At 40.7% G+C, this 22,560-nt stretch overlaps 2 protein-coding genes across 7 annotated transcripts in view; both read right to left on the bottom strand.

Annotated features, from left to right (window-relative positions):
* Positions 1-112: 112 nt before the first annotated feature.
* On the bottom strand, positions 113-9,917 carry CCNDBP1 (cyclin D1 binding protein 1). Its single transcript, XM_028126625.2, has 11 exons — positions 9,718-9,917; positions 9,478-9,537; positions 9,133-9,212; positions 6,381-6,462; positions 5,532-5,628; positions 5,281-5,354; positions 4,441-4,517; positions 3,647-3,927; positions 2,103-2,163; positions 850-896; positions 113-594 (listed from the first exon to the last, which is right to left on the bottom strand). Exons 1-11 carry the CDS (start codon positions 9,824-9,826, stop codon positions 480-482), a joined length of 1,083 nt encoding a protein of 360 aa, XP_027982426.1. The 5' UTR covers positions 9,827-9,917; the 3' UTR covers positions 113-479.
* A 230-nt stretch (positions 9,918-10,147) lies between these two features.
* TMEM62 (transmembrane protein 62) overlaps positions 10,148-22,560 on the bottom strand; it is a 49,623-nt gene continuing 37,210 nt past the window's right edge. For all 6 annotated transcript variants that reach the window (XM_088024760.1, XM_088024759.1, XM_088024756.1 and 3 more), the window contains 5 exons: positions 21,716-21,829; positions 19,492-19,576; positions 16,072-16,176; positions 14,228-14,346; positions 10,148-11,000 (listed from right to left, as the gene is read on the bottom strand). In XM_088024760.1, coding sequence (XP_087880886.1) covers positions 10,674-11,000; positions 14,228-14,346; positions 16,072-16,176; positions 19,492-19,576; positions 21,716-21,829 — 750 coding nt within the window. In that variant the 3' untranslated portion in view covers positions 10,148-10,673. The remainder of the gene's footprint in view (positions 11,001-14,227; positions 14,347-16,071; positions 16,177-19,491; positions 19,577-21,715; positions 21,830-22,560) is intronic.

The following is a 22,560-nucleotide window of genomic DNA, read 5'->3' as shown; positions in this document are numbered from 1 at the left end:
TTCTAAATACAGTTCTGATCAGAATCAGACGTTTAGACCTATAAATACAAATGAAAGCAATGTGCTAGTCTCAACCCACTGTATTTTTGGTAGAAAGAAACTCGAAGGGTACTTATTGAACTACGAGCAGGTCAGCATTTTATTAAGACTATCAACATGTTTAACAATGAAACACACTTTATAGCAAATAGGGAATAAGGCAGCTTCTACACGAATCTCTGAAAGGCGATTCAGGAACACAAACTCAGGCAATTACCATCTGAATCTAGCACAGAAAAAGATAACATACTCATATAGCTTATAAATAATTGTCAGTCTGGCCCAACCAACAATCTTTGGTAATAATGTCTCTTGACAAATTTGGACAGGAATTCCCTTTTGATCCAGACAGCATTCTAGCCCCATTTTAAAAGCAGACATCAGAGGCTACCTGTAATAGTAAGGAAAGGAGAGAGGAGACTACAAATGAGTCTGAAAACTCACAATTCAAGTTCATTCTGAGTGAGTTCCTTGATTCTGTTCATGCAATGATCAATGGCATTAATGAGTAAAGGGATCCAACTATCTTCTGGCTGTGGGGTCACATGACTTGCTCTGCAAATGGAATGGGGAAAAAGAGAAGTTAAATTTATACTGTCAAGGGAAAATCTACTCTCAACAGGGAGCACAGAGGAAACTAGTAAGACAAGGCAGATTTCTTTGTAGAAACTTAGCTGCTCCACAACTGAAGTAGAAAGAAAACACCACACCCACCTTCTTCCACTTCTTGAAATGGGGCTTTGGGAATTGAGAATGATTGGATGGGTTTATTCTCAAAAAAGCTATTTGATGAGAAGTCCTCATACTCACTTAGTAATTTCAAGTGCCTTCTTTAAGACAGATACAAGTTTCGCAGACTAGAAAAGAAACAAAGAAGTTACTGACCCTGAGCCCCACATAAAAAGGGAAGGAGAGCTAAGATATATTAAAAGATTCAAGTAATAAACTATTAAAAAAAAAAAAACCTTGAAGGAAACTGCAAAAACAAAAGTTCTGATTAGATTAGGGTGGTAGGATTATAGGATTCTTCTCTATTTACAAAATCCTATTAATATTGTTGCTATAACATTCCTATAAGTTTTTAAAAATTTTTTAATACTTTTAAATTTAAAAAACTAGAAGGTAGACTATAACCTGAATTTACCCCAACTGCGGATAGCTCCAAATATAAGCAGAAACAGCTAGTGTTCCTTAAAAAAAAAAACAAAAACAAAAAAAAACTATGTACAGAATTTTAAGCACACCAATAACAAGATAACATGAGGACATACGTATGCCAACAATATATGGTACACATTTTAAAATTTTTATTTGGGGTAAATAACAAGGCATATTGCTAAAGATGTTTATTTCTTAGGAAGTCAATTTTTAAAACGTGAATGTGGAAAGAAAAAGTTAACACCCAAAAGGATCCTATTCTACTCTAAGGTGTTCACATACTGTGAAGAAACATTTGATGAATTTAATTTCCACCACCCAATTTATCAAATATTTCTAGGATTGATAATTCTGAATGTAAGATATAAGCCATTTGGCAGTTTTACCTCTCTTTCCAATAACTGTAGAGATAATCTGAATCTCTAAAAAGAAGACAAGAGAATTCTCTCTAGCACAGTACCCAGGACTTGAAAAAATACAATAAAACCAGATTTTTATAAAGAGATTGACCCTCTGTAGTTAAATCACCCAATGTGTTTATATTAGAACGGAGTATGTTTCTGGACATGTATTTTTGCCTACACCAGAATTCAGAAACTTAATGACTTAATAGGATCCTAAAGTATTGTGGTAATTCAGACTTTCTTTTCAAAGTCGCATTTTCTAAGGTCTTTGCGTTCTTCTAAGTGATTACCCAAGTGGTTACGGAAGAAAGTACTACCAAAACTCAGGGCTTCAGTAAATATTTATCAAGCAGAAATACATGTAAGAATTGTGACATTATTGTTGTACTTGCATCCAAGTATAACAAATAAATATATTCCCTATAGCTTAAAGGAAATACTAGTGGTTAGTGAAATCCTACCAGTTAGGTCAGTAGGTATTCCCTCAAAGCTGGTACTTACATTGATTCGCACAGTCAAGTGGCACATAGGTGGATATATGCTCAGAGCCAAATCATCCACACTAAGGGCAAAAAGCAAAAATAACCATTAATAAAAAAGGAACAAAGCTCAACTGGGTGGTTTCCAGTACAGTTAAGGATGTGACTAGTGAGAACCTAACTGTCCCATAAATGCCTCTCAATTCCTTAAATTGGGTAACCAGAATCAATTCAACTGATACTTACTAAACACATACATACCCCATTTCACTAGGAAGCTGGGGGGGAGAAACTCCCTTGGCCCATACGATAGGACATGATTCAGTTAAAAATGGGAGGATCTGGGGGCGCCTGGGTGGCTCAGTGGATTAGGAGTCTGACTCTTGGTTTTGGCTCAGGTCACGATTTCTGAGTCCAAGTCTGGAGATTGAGCCCCACCCCCCTGGGCTCCGTGCTCAGTGGGGAGTCTGCTTCCCTTCTCCTTCTCTCTCTGCCCCACCCCCACGCTCCCCTGCTCACTGCTCTAAAATATTTTTTAAAAATGGGAGGATCCAGGGACGCCTGGGTGGCTCAGTTGTTGAGCGTCTGCCTTCGGCTCAGGTCATGATCCCAGGGTCCTGAGATGGAGCCCCGCGTCAGGCTCCCTGCTCAGCGGAGAGCCTGCTTCTCCCGCTGCCTGCCACTCTGCCTATCTGTGCTCTGTCAAATAAATAAATAAAAATCTTTAAAAAACAAAATGGGAGGCTCTGAAACCATTAATTTAATAACTGATGCAAGTGGAGTTCATCCATGGAATGCCACTCAAGTGGGCACTATTTTAACCAAATGATGAAATTTAGTACCACCAATAATGGGACAAACTAACATTACATGCCTCCCCCATATGATGCAATGAGAAGCACCAAACCCTCAAATATGTGATATCCTTGCCAAAAAAATATTTAACTTGAATATAATCTATAATCATGAAAAAGACAATCACATGAATTCAGACTTTTTGGATATTCTGCAAGACAACTGACCTAGATTCTTTAAAAAGTCAATGTCAAAAAATACTAAAAAGGACAGGGACTATTAGAGTTGCAAGAGACTACAACCAAACCAGACTGCAAAGATGACAACCAAAAATGTGACACTGTGACAGAACCCTGGATTTAAAAAAAAAAAAAGCTATACATTTTAGAGACAAATGGGGAAATCTGAATATTAATTATTATTCTATTCAATGTTAAATTTCTTGGATGTAATAATAAGAATGTCTGTTCTTAGGAGATAAGTGCTGAAGTATTTAGGGGTGAAATGTCATTGATGTCTGCAACTTACTCTCAAATGGTTCAGGAGAAAAATGGCACATCTATCCATAGAGAAATAAACCAATATTGAAAACAATGTGTGAACAACAGGTGAATCTAGATGAAAGATATATGGGTGTTTACTAGAACACTTTTTCAACTTTCCTATAGGTTGAATATTTTCAAAATAAAAAACTGGGGGAAAAGCCTGGGGTGACAGCACAAGCTGAGATCATACGCTGCTGCTCACGTTTCAAGCGGGGATGCTGCTTACCTAGGGCTAATCTCATCAGAAATATCCACAATGTCGTCCAGCTGGGCCACCTGATCTTTCTTCCCATTCTCTGCCACTGAGATCCGGATTTTCTTCAGGCAGGCTTTGGACGCTCTCACGAGTGCAAGGCATGGGATTATGAGCTCTTGATCTTCCTCTGACCAATATAAGTCCCGATTGTTTGGACACCCCAACCCATCATCCTCTTCATTACCATGGTTATCAGAGTTGTCCTCAGTGTCATTTAAGAGGCCACAGTATGGGTCACATTCTTCTACGGCCTAAGACATGCCAAAAAAAAAAAAAAGAGAGAGACTGTTATACTTTCAGCATCATGTCTGAGTTATCCCAAAACATCAGCCAGGTATTTCATCAATGGCCACAGACTTGAATCACTTCATAAACCCCGTTCTCACTCTCCTAGCCCAGCAATGGACAGAGGGGAATGGCACTAAAGCACACACTGGCATAGGGTAGGAGATGGGAGTCGAAATCCAGAGGTGAGGATGGGACTTAATTGAGTCAATGCTTAGGCCATCTCCTTTCTTTCTTTTTTTTTTTTTTTGAAGGTTTTATTTATTTGACAGAGAGAGACATAGCGAGAGAGGGAACACAAGCAGGGGGAGGGGGAGTGGGAGAGGGAGAAGCAGGCTTCCCGAGGAGCAGGGAGCCCGATGCGGGGCTCGATCCCAGGACCCTGGGATCACGACCTGAGCAGAAGGCAGAGGCATAGCGACTGAGCCACCCAGGCGTCCCAGGCCGTCTCCTTTCTTTATATTCTCATCTACCCTCACCTGCTCCATTTCCTCATGTGCATCCTTCACAAAATCCACACTCTTCGTCAGCATTGAAAGAGCCGCAGCTTTGTTATCTATGAGGGAAAATCAGAAAGCACCAGAATAAAAGAAGAAACCTACAATTCTGTCAAGTCTGCAAATGACAACCAATTGTGTTCCCATTTGAGGAGAGTGCCCAGGATAGTCAACAAGAGCAGTGCTTTAATGTAAAATTTTTCTAATACCCATCCTCTAGGTACCCAGATAGGAGTTAAAAAGCTTTTCATCATTCACCACAAAAAGAAATAAAACATCCACACGAGGGGCGCCTGGGTGGTTCAGTCGGTTAAGCATCTCCCTTGGGCTCAGGTCATGATCCCAGGGTCCTAGGATCGAGCCCCATGTTGAGCACCCTGCCCAGCTGGAAGTCTGTTCCTCTCTCTCCCTTTGCCACCCCACCACATGCTCTCCCTCTCTTACTCTCTCAAATAAATAAAATCTTAAAAAAAAAAAATGGTCAGACGATATTTCTCATCAACGTCCTCTTGGACGAACACTGCTTTTGACCTAGCTGGCACCACCTCAGAAGTGCTTCAGTGTGTCCTGGGCAGGACCAGGAGAACAAACCACGTTTGTTCAACAAGATAGGGCCCCAGAAAGAGGGCTAAAAAAAGTATGAGAACTAAGAACACTGAGAAAAAATATTAATACTTCTCTTTTGATGTTGGTGATAAACTATATGTGTTCTACTAAACTATAAGTTAAAATACATCCATGCTACAAAACTAGAAACTAGATAGGAGAGAACTGTCTGCTTTGGCCAGCAGAGTCAGTGGCCTGTTTCCCACTCTCACCCACCTCTTGGTATCCGAGGCACCTGCTGGCATGCAGTCCAGACACTGTTATAGGAAATAAGGTCACTGTTCTCTGGGCTGGAGAAAGGAATCAAGAAGGGTATATCAATAACCAAGGTTCCTCTCTCCTAAAAAGCTCATTCCTGCTAGTCATCATTCTCAGCTGTTAGTAACTTTGCTGTGAAAATGAGTTTTTTTTCCCTCCCTGAAGCAAGAAACCCCATTAACTGATAACCCCAACTGTGGCATTACTACCTGTGAGCTGGAGTAATGAAAAGCACATCCACAAGTTGAGCCATTCCATCTACGATGTCCAGAGTAGCGTTCCGTACCAGCTTTCTCAGGGTGATTCCTGAAGAAACCCAAAGACTAAGTAGCCTGGTCTTCTTTCCAGAAGTCACCATCTGCTTTCTTGAGCATTTAAACCCTTCAGAACTTGAGGTAATGCACACCCACATGCTTTAATTGCAGTGCCAACACAAAACTCAGGTCTTATGTATTTCCCCACATCATTTTCTTGCTCCTCCCATCATTCCTGAGTGTTCTCCAAGAGAGATCTGGAACAAAATCCTTCCAGGACAGCATGTATCCATTAATTAAGGTCAATGGTCCCTTGACAATGGTGGATGAAACACTTGAAGTTTAAACCATCGGTGACTAACCCTGAAGATCCATGAGACAAGTATTCATTTATAATTTTGGCACAATTATAATCAAAGCATTAATCTACGGGCAGAGCTGGAGCTCACTTAACCGTAAGGGAGTTCAGAAACAGGGTGTGATGTAATATGGGTGGAGGAGACTGGGGAAGCCCCTATAGATCCAGCATCTGTAGTGGTTAGAATGGGTTAGAGAGGGAGGAACCAGTGAGAATTAAAAGCCTTAGAGTCAGGCAAAGCAGGGAAGATGGTAACACAGCATCTGTACCTTAGCATAAAGGCTTATTTATGAATGTTATAAAATTATCCGTGAGAGGGTTTTATGAGAGAAAGTTAAACTACATGCTCAAATTGAGGACAAGGGGAAAAGTCTCAAGAGATAAGCTGTTAAATTAGCAAAGATCTACCCTATAAACCAAACATTTCTGTGTACACAGTGGCTTACCCTGATCCTTGGGAAGTGAATAGTATACTGCAATGATTGCCGTGATGGCAGCACGCACTTGTTCACAGAACCTCTGGGTTTCCTATGAGGTGATGGATCAATTTCAGAATGAAAAAAAAATGGATTAGATTCATCAGCCCATCTACTGTAAAAGAGAGCAGATGTCTGTACAGCATGATCTACAAACATTTTCCGTGGTCCCATTATGACTTAGGCCTTGTGCTGTTCTCGCCACATAGCACAGAGGAGTTAGCTGGACACCAGAGAATGAGGGGACAACTCAATAAAACAAGGAACAGCAGGAAAAACTTATTCCTAATACTCTACATCCTGAGATACTCAGGATCTGCTGTGAGGTATTCATCATATCTTAGACCAGGAGCTGGCAACTATGGCCCACTGCCAGTTTTTATAAATAAAGTGTTACTGGCACACAGCCACGCTCTTGTTTACTTACTACCTCCAGCTGTGTTCACACTACAGGGACGAAGTTAACTAGTTCACCTGCAAAGCCTAAAATATTTACTATTTGACTTTTTAGAGAAAAGTTTGCCAACCCTTAGACCATTAGCCAGGTGTCTGATCTCTCTAACAGAATCACAATATATCTAAAGGTAATTAGCATAGACTCTACATTGCTCAATGTTGATTATTTTCCTTCTAAGCAGTCACTGACTTTCTCCTATCTTCCTTGTCCTCACTTTTCTGCTAAATTCTAAGCCAGTGCTACATAAAATGTGGTCCACAGATTGGTGCCAGTCTCTGAACAGTTACCAGTCTGGGATGGTGGATAAGCACAGTGACTGAGAGTAAGTGTTTAAAACTTTTTACGGCAATGTGACATTGCTTCAACATCTAAACACATAAAAAAAAATTAATTAAAAAAGGCCATTCTTCAGTAAACTAACTAAAAAAACAATCGTCATTCAAATACATATAATTCAAATAAAACTAAAACTTTTCACCTATGAATGAAACCACTGTCCTGAGCATGTACAGAAAAATAATTCTATGTTACCTCCTCATGGTATCCTACTAGCTTTGAATTCTAGCAACAAGTCCTGAGTATATTTGAAAGAAAGGAGGCAACAGATAAGAAAAATAAGGTAATATTACTCCCTTTAAAATAAATATTGACTTTCTTGCACAAAGCTTTTAAAATGCTCTCAATTCATTTCTTATTTTCTCATCATAGATCTCTGGGGTCAACAGGGGGAGAGTTTATCATTATAGGTGCAGCAAAAAAAATATTTTTTTCATTTCAAAGCATCTGGATAGATTGAAAAAGAGAATGAAACTATTGATTATGAAAACCAAATAAGGCAATGAATATGCCATTTTAAAATAACCTTACTTCTGAATTAAGTATACCTAGTTCTAGAAAAACGGCATAAAGCATACCCGGTCATAGCCAACATGTTTACTTTCATCAGTTTTACAGTAACAGGTTATTTAAAAATGCATAAATTTGGGGTGCCTGGGTGGCTCAGTCGGTTAAGCGTCTGTCTTTGGCTTGGGTCATAATCTCAGCGTCCTGAGATTGAGCCCAGAGTTGGGCTCCCTGCTCAGCGGGGAGTTTGCTTCTCCCTTTGCCCCTCCTCATCACTTGTGTTCTCTAATAAATAAATAAAATCTTTTTTAAAATAAAAATAAAAATGCAGGGGCGCCTGGGTAGCTCAGTCGGTTAAACATCTGCCTTCAGCTCAGGTCCTGATCCCAGTGTCCTGGGATCAAGCCCGCATCGGACTCCTTGCTCAGCAGGAGCCTGCTTCTCCCTCTACCTGCCACTCCCCCTGCTTGTGCTTGCACTCTCTCTCTCAAATAATAAAATCTTTTAAAAAAATAAAAATAAAAATGCATAAATTCCTGTTCCAGCAATATCACTTCCGGGAATTTTTTTTTTTTTTTTTACTGATATACATACAAAGATTGTCCTAGGCAATTTACCACAGCACTGTTTATAACAGTTACAAGTTGGAAAGAGCTTAAATGTCCACATGAAGTATTGGTTAAATAAATTATGGTTATATCCACTCTATTGAATACCATGCAGCATTACAAAGAACTGAGCAACTTTATATGTGCTAAGAATCAATGTGCAATCCATGTTGTTAATTTTTAAAGGAAGGTCCAGAAAAGTGTTTATGGTATCCTATCATTTGTGTAAAAAAGCAGGCATATACACATAAATGTGTATATGCACCGAATATATATGGAATAACACAAAAGTAACTGGGGAGGGTAAATACAAACGTTTTAGCACATTTAACTTTGACATCTTCTGAATTTTATACTGTATACGTATGTTACTGATTAAATATAAAGTAATTCGATACAAAAGGGTATTATGTAGTATAACAGAAAAGGTGTAGTTTAGACATCATAGACCCTAATTTCAATCCCAGCTCCACGGCTTATTTACCTCAACCTGAGCCTCTAAGCCCGCTTACTCCTCTGTCAGATGGGAATCACGTGCGAAAACACCCAGCAAATAGCGAGAAAAATATATATCAGAAAGGAAATAACCAGGATGAACTGCAGATTGAACGGATACCTATTTAGAAGACCTGCCTACGTCGTGCCGGGTACTGCACTTGGCAATTTGGCCTTCACCGCAATCCTGTGAGAACGGCAATCCTATTTGCCAGGTGTGGAAAATAAATGCCGTGGCTTGAGTGTAAAAGGTGGAAAGAAAGTGACTGGATTCCTAATGAACGAGGCAGCACAAGGATTCCAGGAAAGTAAAGCCCACCTGCGGAGAAGGCAGTGGAACTCGAGAGAAGACTTCAGTCAGAGTCGTGGCTTCCCTTGACACGTTCACAGCTGCCGCGTCTGAGGGAGGAGCCAATACGTTAGTGCCAAAAGGATGAGCCTGCAGCTGCTGCATGGGCTTTGAAGATGCCAGCCTTACCGGCTGAGACGTCTCAAAAACACCTCCCAAAATCAATGTGTCATATCCCAAACTCCGAAGTACAAAGGATGGGTAAGGTGAAGTATCCCCACTGAGAGGATGCCGCGGGGGTAAAAGTGGGAGGGAAAGGGGTGGGTACACTGGAAGGATGAGAAATGCTAAGTCCCCAACAGGAGAGGCACTCACTGAGTCTCCTCCAAAACGTCTCAGGATTAAACTCCTTTGTGGTCTCTCGGGCTTCTCCGACTAGTGGGTTTAGAGTGTCGGTCGGGCGGTGGCAAAAGAAGAGCACAGGTAAGCGGAGCCAGACCCAGCCCCAGCCCCCACCTCCTCCGCCCGTGCCCCCGCCCCCGCCGGCGCCACAGCCGGCCTCTTCCCGAACCAAGCCCGCCCCTGCCGTCGCCCGTCTCAACTGCGTTAGCTCACCCCGCACTCCAGGCAGGAGTAACCGCAGCTCCACTGCCAACTGGTGGATCTGTTCCAAAGGCGGAGCTAGGGTGGGGACTGCGGCTGTAGATGCAGCCGCGCTCGCCATCTCAGTAGATCACCTGGCACCTCCAGACAAAAGCGGCCACGGAAGCTGCCAGGGCCGCACTGCCGTAGGCGCTCAACTTCCGGGAGTCACAAACCCGGGTTCGTTTCCGGCAACAACCCGCCCGGCCCCGCCCCAGGGCCCCCGCCACACCCCTTCCGATCTACAGAGGCCGAGCCATGCCTTTCTTCCGCTCCGGTTGTCCGGCCTCGTCCCCTCCCTCCCCGACGCAGAGCTCCGGCCACGCCTCTTCGTCCCCGGCGGTCCGGCCACGCCTCCTCCCGCTCCCAGAGCCCTGGTCACAAACGCAACGCCCACTCGGAGTTCTTAATCATCACTCTTTTATTTGATTAGCTGAAAGCACCCCCACCTAAAGAAGCCGAGAGCCCATAACCCCGAGGGAAAAGAAAACTTGGAGCTGATATCTCAAGGGTAGTCAAGGGGAGGCCCCAAGTTCGTACTGCTTCCCTGCCCGTAAAGTGGCACTCTTGCCGGCTACTGAGTTCCACATACTGTGCTAGGTACTTTACACGAGGTAACCATAAAAAATACACTGGGCTTCTGATACTCCCATACACACACCTACACCCTGCCCTGTGGATCTCCTGATTAGAACTTTCTCTTCACGAAGGGAAATCAATCCCCTGCCTTCTTGGAGAAGGAAGGAATCATGGCATTATTGAGAGATTTTTCTGCAGTCCATTCTGCAGGAATCAGTAGTGGGTAATCCCCCCAACTCCCAGGAGTCCAGAGTGCAGCAGCTCCCTGAAACTTGCCCATCAGCACTGGCCTTCTACCTGCTGCTGGGGCAGAGGCCTGGGCTCCAGGGGTAGATGGTGAGGCAAGGCCTTCAGGAGCTCGAGTGGCTTTTTAACTGTGCTATGAAGGTTCCAAGCTCGGTAGAGTTCAGAGTCCACACACAACGAATGATAACAGGTGTCAACAGTGTCAACCAGGTCCGCAAAGGGGAGAAGAAAAAAGCTAGAGTGCCATATGTCATATGAAGAAAGTAACAGGAATAAATCTGCCAGATGTACAGCAGTAACATAAGTAGGTGAACAGGTATAATTTTCAGGTATTTTCCTTGATGGAGATGAGACCGGAAGTTGTGACCACAGCACCGCTGCAGCAAGCTCCAACACAGGTAGGCCATCAAGGGTATGTTAAAAAATGCCAGCTGGGAAGAGAAGCAGAACAGAACCATTAGCTTATTAGCAAGACCTTAGAGGGTCGGGTCTCATGAACGCATTATTGGTGGCTCCTAAGAACATGTTGCTCTCTCTCGGGGGTTAACTCTGATTCTTTATGCTTCAATCACACTTGCTTATAACACTCAAAATAAGTGACTTATAGTTGTGTATTTACCTGTATCCTTTTGTTCATCTTAAAAGTAGGTATCATTTATGTTGAAGCCCTCAGTAATGTTTAAGGTGGAAATGAATACATACCCACTTCTTTTTGGCACAGTGAGGGGGGACTTAAGTATCAATATTTTTTTCTTATCTCTATTTTCTATTAATTTTTTTTATTTTAAGTAAACTCTACACCACACATGGGCTCGAACTCAGAACCCCAAGATCAAGAGTCACATGCTCCACCAACTAAGTGAGCCAGGCACCCCCCTTATCTCTGTATTTTTAATTAAAGTAGCATCATGAGTACCGGAATACAAATCAGAAGATTTAAGTTATAGGGACGCCTGGGTGGCTCAGTGGGTTAAGCGGCTGCCTTCGGCTCAGGTCATGATCCCAGGGTCCTTGGATTAGTCCCACCTGGGGCTCCTTGCTCAGCAGGGAGCCTGCTTCTCTCTCTCCCTCTGCTGTTCTCCTTGTTCTCTCACCCTCTCTCTCTCTCTCTCTCTCTGACAGATAAAATCTTTTAAAAAATTTTTATTTATTTATTTGGCAGAGAGAGACAGTGAGAGGGAGAACACAAGCAGGGGCAATGGGAGAGGGAGAAGCAGGCTTCCCGCTGAGCAGGGAGCCTGATGCAAGGCTTGATCCCAGGACCCTGGGACCATGACCTGAGCCAAAGACAGACACTTAATGACTGAGCCACCCAGGCACCCCCATAAATAAAATCTTTTTTAAAAAATTTTTAAAAAAGATTTAAGTTATAATCTAAGTTTAGCTGCTGTATGATTCATTAATTCATTCACCAAATAATTACTGTGTGCCCATTACATGGCAGGCACTGTGCTAGGCTCTAAGCTAAGGACACAGTGGCAAACAACTCAAAGAGGATGCATCATAGAGCTTACATTTTAACAGAGAAGAGAGACCAAAAAAATAAACACAAAAGATCACTATAGATTGTGATAAATTCAATGAAGGAAATAACTGGGTCACAAGGGGGTAACTGAGAGATGGGTTCTCTGAGGCCTGAAGAACAGGAATGACTCAGTGGAAGGAAGTACATTCCAGGCAGAAGAAACAAATAAAAACCCCCGTGGTTCCCAGGAGAGGCCTTGGCCCATTTAAGACCAATAAGCCTGGAACACGATGAGCCAGGTGGAAACTGAGGCAGTAAATGAAGGAGATAACTGGGTCACATGAGAGTAAGTGACAGACGGGTTCTGAGGCGTGAAGAACAGGAATGACTCAGTGGAAGAAGTACATTCCAAGGAGAGGAAACAAGTAAAAATCCCTGAGGTGGGAGAGGCCTTGGCCTATTTAAGGCCCATTAGCCTAGAACATGATGAGCCAGGTGGAAACTGAGGCAATCAGAAGGACCCAGATCATGTCACTGCTCTGCTTAAAAGGTTTTAAGCTGAGGAATGAGCTGATTAAGGTTTTAAAAGGACAACAGTGGATGCTCTATGGTAAACTGAGAGTAGGGAGAAGAGTAGCAGTGGGAAGACCAATCTGGGGTTCCTGCAGTAGCCCAGGCAAGAAATAATTATGAGTTAGACTATGTGGTGGTAACAGAGATGAAGAGAAGTGGCGGATTCAAGATATGCATTGGAGGGAGATCAAACAAGGTATGACTTGCTAATGAATTAGATACAGGGTATTAGAGGGAAAGGGAAAAATTAAAGATACATCCTAGAAAAACTTCCTGAAATTGGAAAGAACTGGGGGAGGAACAAGTTTGAGGTAGAAACTAAGGTCCTATTAGACACATAATATTGAGATGCCTGTTAGATATCTAAGGGAAGATATGAAATGGCAGATGGGTATATAGGCACCTGAAGTGCAAAGAAGTCGAGGGCAGAGATTAACACATTTGGGAGCCATGGGCCTATATGATACATAAAATCCACTAGTGATATATTACTTATTAAAATATGAATATAATCCCCACCTTTTAGTAAGGCTCAGGTTTTATTTGGTATCACAGTGCTCCTGAGAGATAGCCTCCATCTACATAATGGAAAACTGAACCAGACTCAGGACCTACTCACATATAAAATACTGCTATACAGAGAATGTTCTGTCTGTGGTCAATGTTTACTAGGCAGAAGTCTTCCCTGTTTTGCTGATCACCTTTTACTGCCCTGTTATGAGGCTGTGAACTCATTCTGAACAACATTTTTGGATCTCTTCCCAAACATGAGATCATCACCTGAGATTTTAGTACCTTAGCCCCATTAGGTGAATAAAATACATAAATAGGTAAATACTTTTCAAACCTATATACAGAGATTTTCTATTAGTTTTTTGTGTGTTTCTTTTTTCTTTTTTAAGATTTTATTTATTTGAAAGAGAGGGAGAGAGAGCACGAGCAGGGGCAGAGGGAGAGGGAAAAGCAAACTCCCCAATGAGCAGGGAGCCTGATGTGGGGCCGGATCCCAGGACCCTGAGATCATGACCTGAGCTGAAGGCAGACGCTTAACTGACTGAGCCACCCAGGTGCCCCTGTGTGTTTCTTTTAAAGGAATCTTAATCCACATGTAAACCTAATCTATCGGTGTTTTCAAACAAGCCGCAGCTAAGACATCACTGAAAGGCCCAGGTCTGGGGCTTGCCCAGTGCAGCTTCCACTGGACAACTGACCCATTTTTCTTGTGAGTCTATTTTTCCTTTCCTCCCTCCAAAACATTTGCCTTCTTCATTATCATAATCAATTTTGGTTTACTTATTTATTCTACTATAAGTCCCTTATTTCATTTTTTATCGATGGAAAAGCACAGTAAAACAAACTACAAAAACAAAAATCTCTTTTACTTTTTATAAACCCTTCCTGCCAAAATGTATTTTAGATGTTTACAAGAGAGTAGTGGAAGAAAGAGCTTAGGAAGCACTTGAAAAACAAACAAAACACCAAATATTCAAGATTGCCCTGCCAGTAAATTAGGAAATATGATCTGTGGTGTTTAGTTGGAAGCTCTGGATTTAATTCATAACTGTTATGCAGTAGTCCAAAAGGCCAAGGCATTCTTACATTCCATTTCTGACTTCTTACCTGCAGAATTCCAACTACAAATGTTAGGCTGCCTTGTAGGAAATGTCCATCAACAAACATCCCAAAGGAAAAGCAGCAACCCAGTTTGCCTTTAGTGATCTCACCAACAAACCATGGTCCTGAAAGAGGCAATGGGCACAGAAGATTAAATGACTATGATTCTGATTATATACATCACAAGGTGCATTTATAGGAATAAAAAAGTATGAGAGTAGTTGCTAATAAGCATTTTATTGGCATAATTTTTCTTCTTTATTAATCTCTATGTTGCACCATACATCCTAACTAACCAACCATTTGCTCCTTTGCTCTCCACTTTTGTCTGATTATAAAATCATCTGAGTACATGCTATACCTGAACAGATTCAAGAAACAGGTCAGAGTATGTTCAGAAACTTTAGAAGATTCTGTTGCAATAATAATCCCAATATAATGCATTAACATTTCCTTTAAAAAGCAAAGAGGTATTCTATGGAAGTTAATTTTCCAGTTAACTGATATTTACTCCTTTAAGCAAGAAAACTTTCATCTTTCTAAAATGCACTTCTCTTTCTTATTAATGAATGTATTCTGACCTTTCCTTGCTGACCCAAGTCATTACTTTTTACATCAACTATACACTCGAGGTTAACATGTACAAAATTTAACTTCTTTAATTTTTCATTTAGAATGCCAGAATGACTTTTCTCTCCTCCCTATTATTTACTGCCCTTCCTAATGTGCAGGTTTCTGGAACTACTATATTGTCAAGGGTGATTAATGAACAGTCAAGACTTTCTCAAAATGCAAATACCATCATCTGCTGGTAAGAGGGTTCAGCTTTAAAAAGTCATAGGTAATCTTAGACTGTGGATGCACAGTCTAAAAAAGTGTTTTCCCTGCAAGTTTCAACTTTTAAACATGGAGCAACTTCTATCCTTTTAATGTTTTCTTTTACAGCCAGGAACCGAATCGTGTGCTTTTCCTTCTAGTGTAAGGCAAGTGTCTAAAATAGCTTCAACCTATCTTCTAACAAGGAAACTGACCTCCAAAGGGCCATCTGCCATAGCCTGGTACACAGAATTGTAGAGTGTTACATTTTTTTTTTTTTTTTTTATCTAACTACTCTCTCTTCTCTGGTTGGAGTTACTAATGAGCAAAGAAAAGTCCAGAGGTGGAATAAAAGTATAAGACAAAGACTAAGCAACAAGTAGGCTAATCTACTCCTAACTTTTAGTCACTAAGGAACACTAGTAAAAAGTTTTAAAAAAAGAACCACAGTGCTCCCTGCTTCCATAAGTGGCTAAGTGACTAAGTATTGGGTATAATAATACAACAGAAGAATCTGGATATGCCTGAACTCACTGCTCATCTCAGTTTCCCTTTTTTGAGCTGAGTTTTTAAGGGGCATCCATAAGTAAATATTCACTGAACTACATACTAGGCATTGTGCTTAGTGCTGGGCATAGAGGTGAACAAGACAGACAAGACCTCAATGGATATTCTAATGAAGGAAGAGATGATAAACACAGAAGATAATCAAAGATTCTGATAAAGTAATGAAGGAAATAAAAAGTGTGATGAAATAAAGGATAAAACTTTAAGGCAGTCAAAGAAGGCTGCCCTGTATACACATACTAATTCTTTAATGGTCTTCTCAGCTTAAGTTAACTCAGTGTCAACTAAATGTCCTTTAAACATGTTAGGAAAGAACTTTATTTCCTAAAACCATGTTCCAGGAAATGATTTATGAAGAAGCCATGTGCTGTTCATTATGCTCTCAAGAGTCTAAATGACTATTGTCAAAATTCTCCATATATCCTTTGGCAGAATTCTCCACAACTCAGGTTTCCTAATTGACTTACCCAGTGCTGTATATAGGGTTAGCAACAACACAGAATAATAGAAGATGTTTAGTTTGCTCAGGACGTGGAGGGAAAATGAGGTCAAATTTATAAATCCTGGAGACCCTAAACAGAATAAATTTGAAAAAACCCAGTGAGCACATGCAAAGTTCAATTTCTTTTTTTTTTATTAGTTTCAGAGGTATAGTTTAGTGATCCATCAGTTGAATACAACACCCAGTGCTCATTACATCAAGTGCCCTCCTTAATGCCCATCACCCAGTTACCCCATCCTCCCACCCAACTCCCCTCCAGCAACCCTGTTTGTTTCCTAGAGTTAAGAGTCTCTTATGGTTTGTCTCCCTCTCTGATTTCATCTTACTTTATTTTTCCTGTCCTTCCCCTATGTTCATCTGTTGTGTTTCTTAAATTCTATATGAGTGAAATCATATATTTGTCTTTCTATGACTGACAAAGTTCAATTTCTTTATAACATTTTCTAGAAGACTTCCATGGGCTATCTTTCGTTATATGGTAACTATACAGATGATACTACTTTAAATTCAGAAGTTGACAGGAAGCCTGATAAGCCAAGCCAGTCCACTTAGAATTGCAGAGGGTGGGGGGGGGGGGACGCCTGGGTGGCTCAGTCGTTAAGTGTCTGCCTTCAGCTCAGGCCATGATCCCAGGGTCCTGGGATCGAGCCCCACATCAGGCTCCCTGCTCGGTGGGAGGCCTGCTTCTCCCTCTCCCACTCCCCCTGCTTGTGTTCCTTCTCTCACTGTCTGTCAAATAAATTTAAAAAATCTTAAAAAAAAAAAAAAGAATTGCAGAGGGTAGGAAGTGCAAAGCAATGGTGTAGTTGGGAGACATGCACATGCACACATGCACACACACACACTTTTAAATGATTAAATGTAGGTTTGAAATATAGTGCTGTACTCAAAGTCTCTGTTTTCTATGGGATCTAGTATCCAAATGTACAAATTTCCAAATCATATATCAAAATATATCAAAGAAATATCAAAATTTCTCCAGTCTAATCTTAAGTATGACTGTCCAATATTCCTTTCCCAAATGTGACATAGCTCTTAACTCACAGCCATCCTCTTACTCCAATTGAAAGGGATCCCTAAAGCTCTTCAAATTAACATCTCTTAATATATAGTGCCAAAAATGCCAAGCATATGGGCTTCACACAGAGAAGCTCCATTCTGTGGCCACAGACTTAAGCATCACAGATCCTCAACCTCAGTCGCCATTTCACTCATGTGTGTGGCTGGTCATAAACCAGTCAGAAGAAGACTATGACATGAAGCTCGGTCCGCACTGAGCGCCCCTAGAGGTGAAAGACAGCCTGAGGTAAGTTAAATAGTATGTCTCTCCTAATAGGCCAACATATCCATTTTGTACTTAAAACACTGTTCAGCCTGACAGTTGATTTTGTACAAAACCTGATAATGCATGACCTTTCCCACTCCGTTGCATTCTTGCTACTCATTCTTCTCTTAGATTCTTTATTGTTCTAGTCTGGTATTTCTCAAAGTATTCATCTATATATCCATCTATAATAATTATTTATTTTTAAAGATTTTATTTGAGATATAGAGAGAGTTGCGCGCGAGCACGAGCAGGGGGAGGGGCAGAGGGAGAAGCAGACTCCCCGCTGAGCAGGGAGCCCGATGCGGGGCTCAATCCCAGGACCCTGGGATCATGACCTGAGCCGAAGGCAAATGCTTAACCAACTGAGCCCCCCAGGCACCCCAATAATTATTATTTATTAAAAATAAATAATCCTTTAGCCTTGGAAGCAGCTATGCTTTAAATTTTAAGCATAAACTTTAAACGTGATTTTCTATTTTGGCTCCACATTAGAATAACCTGGGGCAACTCTGAGAAAATATTCATGCTCAGGTCTCACTCACCAGAGATTCAGATTTAATTGGCCTGAGGGAGAGGGGAAGCTTAGGCTGCAACCCAGGTGATTCTAAGCAGCCAGGACTGAGAAATACTGCTTTAGTCAGAGCTGAACGCCTCAGCCTTGACTGCCCATTGGAATCATCTGGGGAGCTTTATAAACTACTGATGCTTAGGTCCTACCCCTAGCGATTCTGATGTGATTGGTCTAGGGTGCTGTGTAGACACGGAGATTTCAGAAGTTTCCCAGGGGAGTCTAAGGTGCAGTCGAAGTTGAGAAGTGTTGTTTAAAGAAAAGAACTGACCTGGGGTCAGAAGACACAGGTTTCGAGTCTCTCCTTTATCTCTTATTAGCGATGAGACTTTGAACAACCTTCACAACCTCCCCAGTCCTTAGTGTCCTAATCTTTAAAACGGGGACAATAATACCTATTTCACAGGATTGCTGTAAGGATTAAGTGAGATAATGCAGGTAAAAATATGTTGTAAATTTTAAATAACTACACAAAGATATTGGTATCCCCACAGAATGAGGCTGGGGCCCTCCCTTAAACATTTATTTATTTACATTATATGTAGGAACATATATGTGTGCAATAATGCTTCTTGAACTTCTTCATAGAATTTGTGAAAATATATATAGGCAGGAAAACATTCAGGAGGATGTGTGCACTCCCTCTGTACTTAGCCATTTTACTGTTGAGTCATTGCTGCAGTACTCCCCTCCCCTACAATCAGTCCCTGATCCCAGGGATTCATCCAAGCCAGGAAGGGGTAAGGAAAATTTAATTCAACAAGTATTTATTGTCTGTCACGCACACACTCAGTGTTGGGTGCTGTGAGAAACAGAAAAGAAGCAGAAAACAAGAGCTCCTATACTGAAGAACTTAGTCTGGTTGAGGAGAAAATGTATATATACATTTGGGGTGCTTACATAAAGCACGGTGACTGACTGGCCAAGTATAGCATTAACTGTCAGGAAGGACTACAGGATTCAGAGACGCAAGAGCTCATTATGACCTGGAAGGGGTGGAGAAAATGATATGGAAAAAGGGTTTGAGGTGAGCCCTAAAGGAGGCTAAAATATAGATAAGTTTAGAAAAATAACTTAGAGATAATAGTCTAGGCAAAAGCCCACAGAAGCAGAAATGAGTATGGTGTGTGTAGGGAACAGTGGAAAATTATCTAAGCTGAAATACAGGTAAATGGTTGAAGATGCGGCTAATTAGGTAAGACCCAACTGTGGAGGATCCTTAATATCTGGCAGAGACGTTTGGTCATTTTGAGCCATATTGTGATTTTTCCCCCATTTTCAGGTTGAGCTTCATATTACTGCAATGGAGCAGCAAAAAAACTGAATTTTTTAAAAGCTCAAGTACTGTGGACAAAGTATAGTTAGTTTGAAGAATGCACCTCACAAAGCTCAGGAAAGACAATTTATATTGATATTTATCACTTGGCAATAGGACATTATATGACACTTCAGAATGAAGTCTTCTGAGAATAAAAGGAACCATGACTAACCTTTATGCTCTGGATATCCTCGGTGCCTAAAAGTAATGAGAATGGTGAGCTGGATCAGCACAATTATCACAAAAAGGACCCGGGCCTGCAGAGAAATCAATGTTAATGTGAAAACAGATACATGCGTACAACGACAGTTAAGGTCTTTAAAATGGCCTCAATAACAAAAATGGAAAAGACACCATTACCAGAAATGACTATGCAAGAAAAATAAATGACCAAAGAGAATCAAACAACTGATCCACCAAAAAAGAAAATTATAAATTGCCTCAGCATTGGGGTGCCTGGGTGGCTCAGTCGTTAAGCATCTGCCTTCGGCTCAGGTCGTGATCCCAGGGTCCTGGGATGGAGCCCTGCTTCGGGCTCCCTGCTCAGCGGGAAGCCTGCTTCTCCCTCTCCCTCTCCCACTCCCCCTGCTTGTGTTCCCTCTCTCGCTGTCTCTCTCTGTCAGATAAACAAATGAAATCTTTAAAATAAATGAATAAATAAAAAAAATTGCCTCAGCATTACTCTTTCAGAATTTGGATACTGAGACTAATACTGAAACAAAGTAATTCATAGTTATATAAAATGATCAAATTAAAACAGTCCACCTTCACTGTACTAGAAGTATAATTGGTTTTATTTCAAGTTGTAGAAGAGTGAAGAAAAACAGTACACAGTGCACTGCAGGCTGAGTGAACTGAAACCGCATTTTCGTTTGCTTTCTCCATCAGGGCAGCATTCACTTGGAGATTAACTCACAGCGAAGAGACATAATCTAGGTTCTGGTTTCTCAAAGTACGGACCCCAGCTCATCATTGGGATCGCCTTGTGCCTGTTGGGAAGGCAGAATCTCAGGCGCCATCTCAGCCCTACTAAATCAGAATCTGTCTCTTACTAATGTTCCCTGGTGATTCATAAGTACATCAGAGTTTCCAAACCCTAATCTAGGTGACTATTAAAAAACCCCAAAAGAAAAACAAATGACACAAAAGGAACTTATAAAACTGAGATACAAATGCCCATTAGTCATATTTCTAAAAAGCTTAATCATACAAGTAATACAAGTAAATTAAAATAATAATAAATTTACATTGTAAGGCTGTGAAGTTATATAGTAAAGCTATGTCTGGAAGGTGAAATTAAAGGAGGCTTAAATTTTCTTAACATTGTAAGGTGTCTCTTTGGTGTGTTTTATGTCAACACCCAGTTAACAATAGAAAAATGGTTAAATAAATTAAGGTATATTTATGCCAATAGACATCACTTTTTATTTTACTTTATTTTTTTATTTTTTATTTTAAGATTTTATTTATTTATTTGAGAGAGAGAGAGAAAGAAACAGCATGAGAGGGGATAGGGTCAGAGGGAGGCTCCCCAGTGAGCCGGGAGCCCGATGTGGGACTCGATCCCAGGACTCCGAGATCACGACCTGAGCCAAAGGCAGTCACTTAACCAACTGAGCCACCCAGGCGCCCTAGACATCATTTTTTAAAATAATATAAACTGAAGCCAGAAAATAGTCAAGGGACGCCTGGGTGGCTCAGTCGGTTAAGCAGCTGCCTTCAGCTCAGGTCATGATCCCAGGGTTCTGGGATCGAGTCCCACATTGGGCCCCCTGCTCAGCGAGGAGCCTGCTTCTCCCTCTCCCTCTGCCTGCCGCTGCCCCTGCTTGTGTGTGCTCGCTCTCTGACAAATGAATAAATAAAATCTTAAAAAAAAAAAGTCAAAACAAATTCCTCAGTAGAAAAAAAAGTTCAGACTGCAAAAGAGAATGAAAATTACTATTTTACATTAAAAACTCATATACCAATATATATGAGAAAAAAATAAGAGTATCATAATGACATACAATGGTTATAATAAGTAGTGTGATAAAAGAATAATGTGGGGCTGATTTTACTTTATTTCTAAATTTTCCAAGTTCTCCACATTAAGCATGTATTATTTATGTAGAAAGAAATATTATTTTTAAAAGATCCTTAATCCAATTTTACAGTTTCTACAATTCCCTTAGTTATTCTGGTTTTATGATATTGCTTAGAACTAGGTTCCAAAACAGGTATTACTTGTCAATGCCTCTGCTTCTTTTAATTCAAATCAGCTTTAAAGCATTGTAGTCTTCTAGACAAATAACTAACTTAATTTTATAAGGTTCGTCTTTCTCACCACATGATTATATTAATACTTTGGACCCACCACTAGATTTGACCTAATCTCATCTAAAGCTGAATTTACTCACCACGATGCAATGGTCAGTAAGGAGAATAAATGATGCCAGGGGATCAAATCTGAGATGAATATCCTCTTGAACAGAAAACAGGTGGTGAACACTCTTACTTCTTCCAGCAGAATCCTAGTTATAAGCACAGCGGTGATTCTCATGCACATATATATGTATAATGTCCCAAGATTAAGTTTCCAGTAACATTTGTCCGTTATCTCTGAATAGCTGTATTTTTTTCATTTATTTTTGCTTCTTCCTAATAAGCACTTTAAATATAACTTCTTTTAAACCCTGTAATTCTAGATTTGAACTGGGAATATCAGCATGTACTCACAATATATTTTCTCTTAAAGAAAAATTTGTATTTTCCCTTTCTCTGCTCACTGAAAAGCCTAAAAATAGTAACAAACCCAAGAACAAGGAGCTAGCTGGGCTACTGCCCAGACTGTACTCTCAAAATAAAATTTCTCATTACAAGATCAGTGCTCTTTAGAGAAATAGCTGATTCCAGTTCTTGAACAAGAAATACACAAGAAGAGCTTGAAATATCTTCATACCAGAAAGCAAGAACACTTAACAAAGACTACTGGGATTATATCGAAAGATTTAGTGGCCAAATTGGAGAGGCTCCCACAAGCCAAAGGTGGGACAATTTGAGCATTAAAAATATAAATGCCATGGATTGAAACATACCAAATATGTATTTTTTAAATTTTGAATTCCTAATGATACTAAAAATAAAAGATTCATTTGGTTGCCTTTGGCAGATGCTAGAGAAGCAACTCATTATTCTGAAAATTGGTTTAGAAAAGGGAAGGGGGGGGAAGAATTAAGAATTTATCCCACCTTTCCTGTATGAA

Source organism: Eumetopias jubatus, unplaced genomic scaffold (assembly GCF_037043125.1).
Source record: "Eumetopias jubatus isolate StellerSeaLion01/CBP00866 unplaced genomic scaffold, mEumJub1_p1.0 scaffold_7, whole genome shotgun sequence".
NCBI classification, from domain to species: domain Eukaryota; kingdom Metazoa; phylum Chordata; class Mammalia; order Carnivora; family Otariidae; genus Eumetopias; species Eumetopias jubatus.
This window is presented reverse-complemented; position numbering and strand designations above follow the sequence as displayed.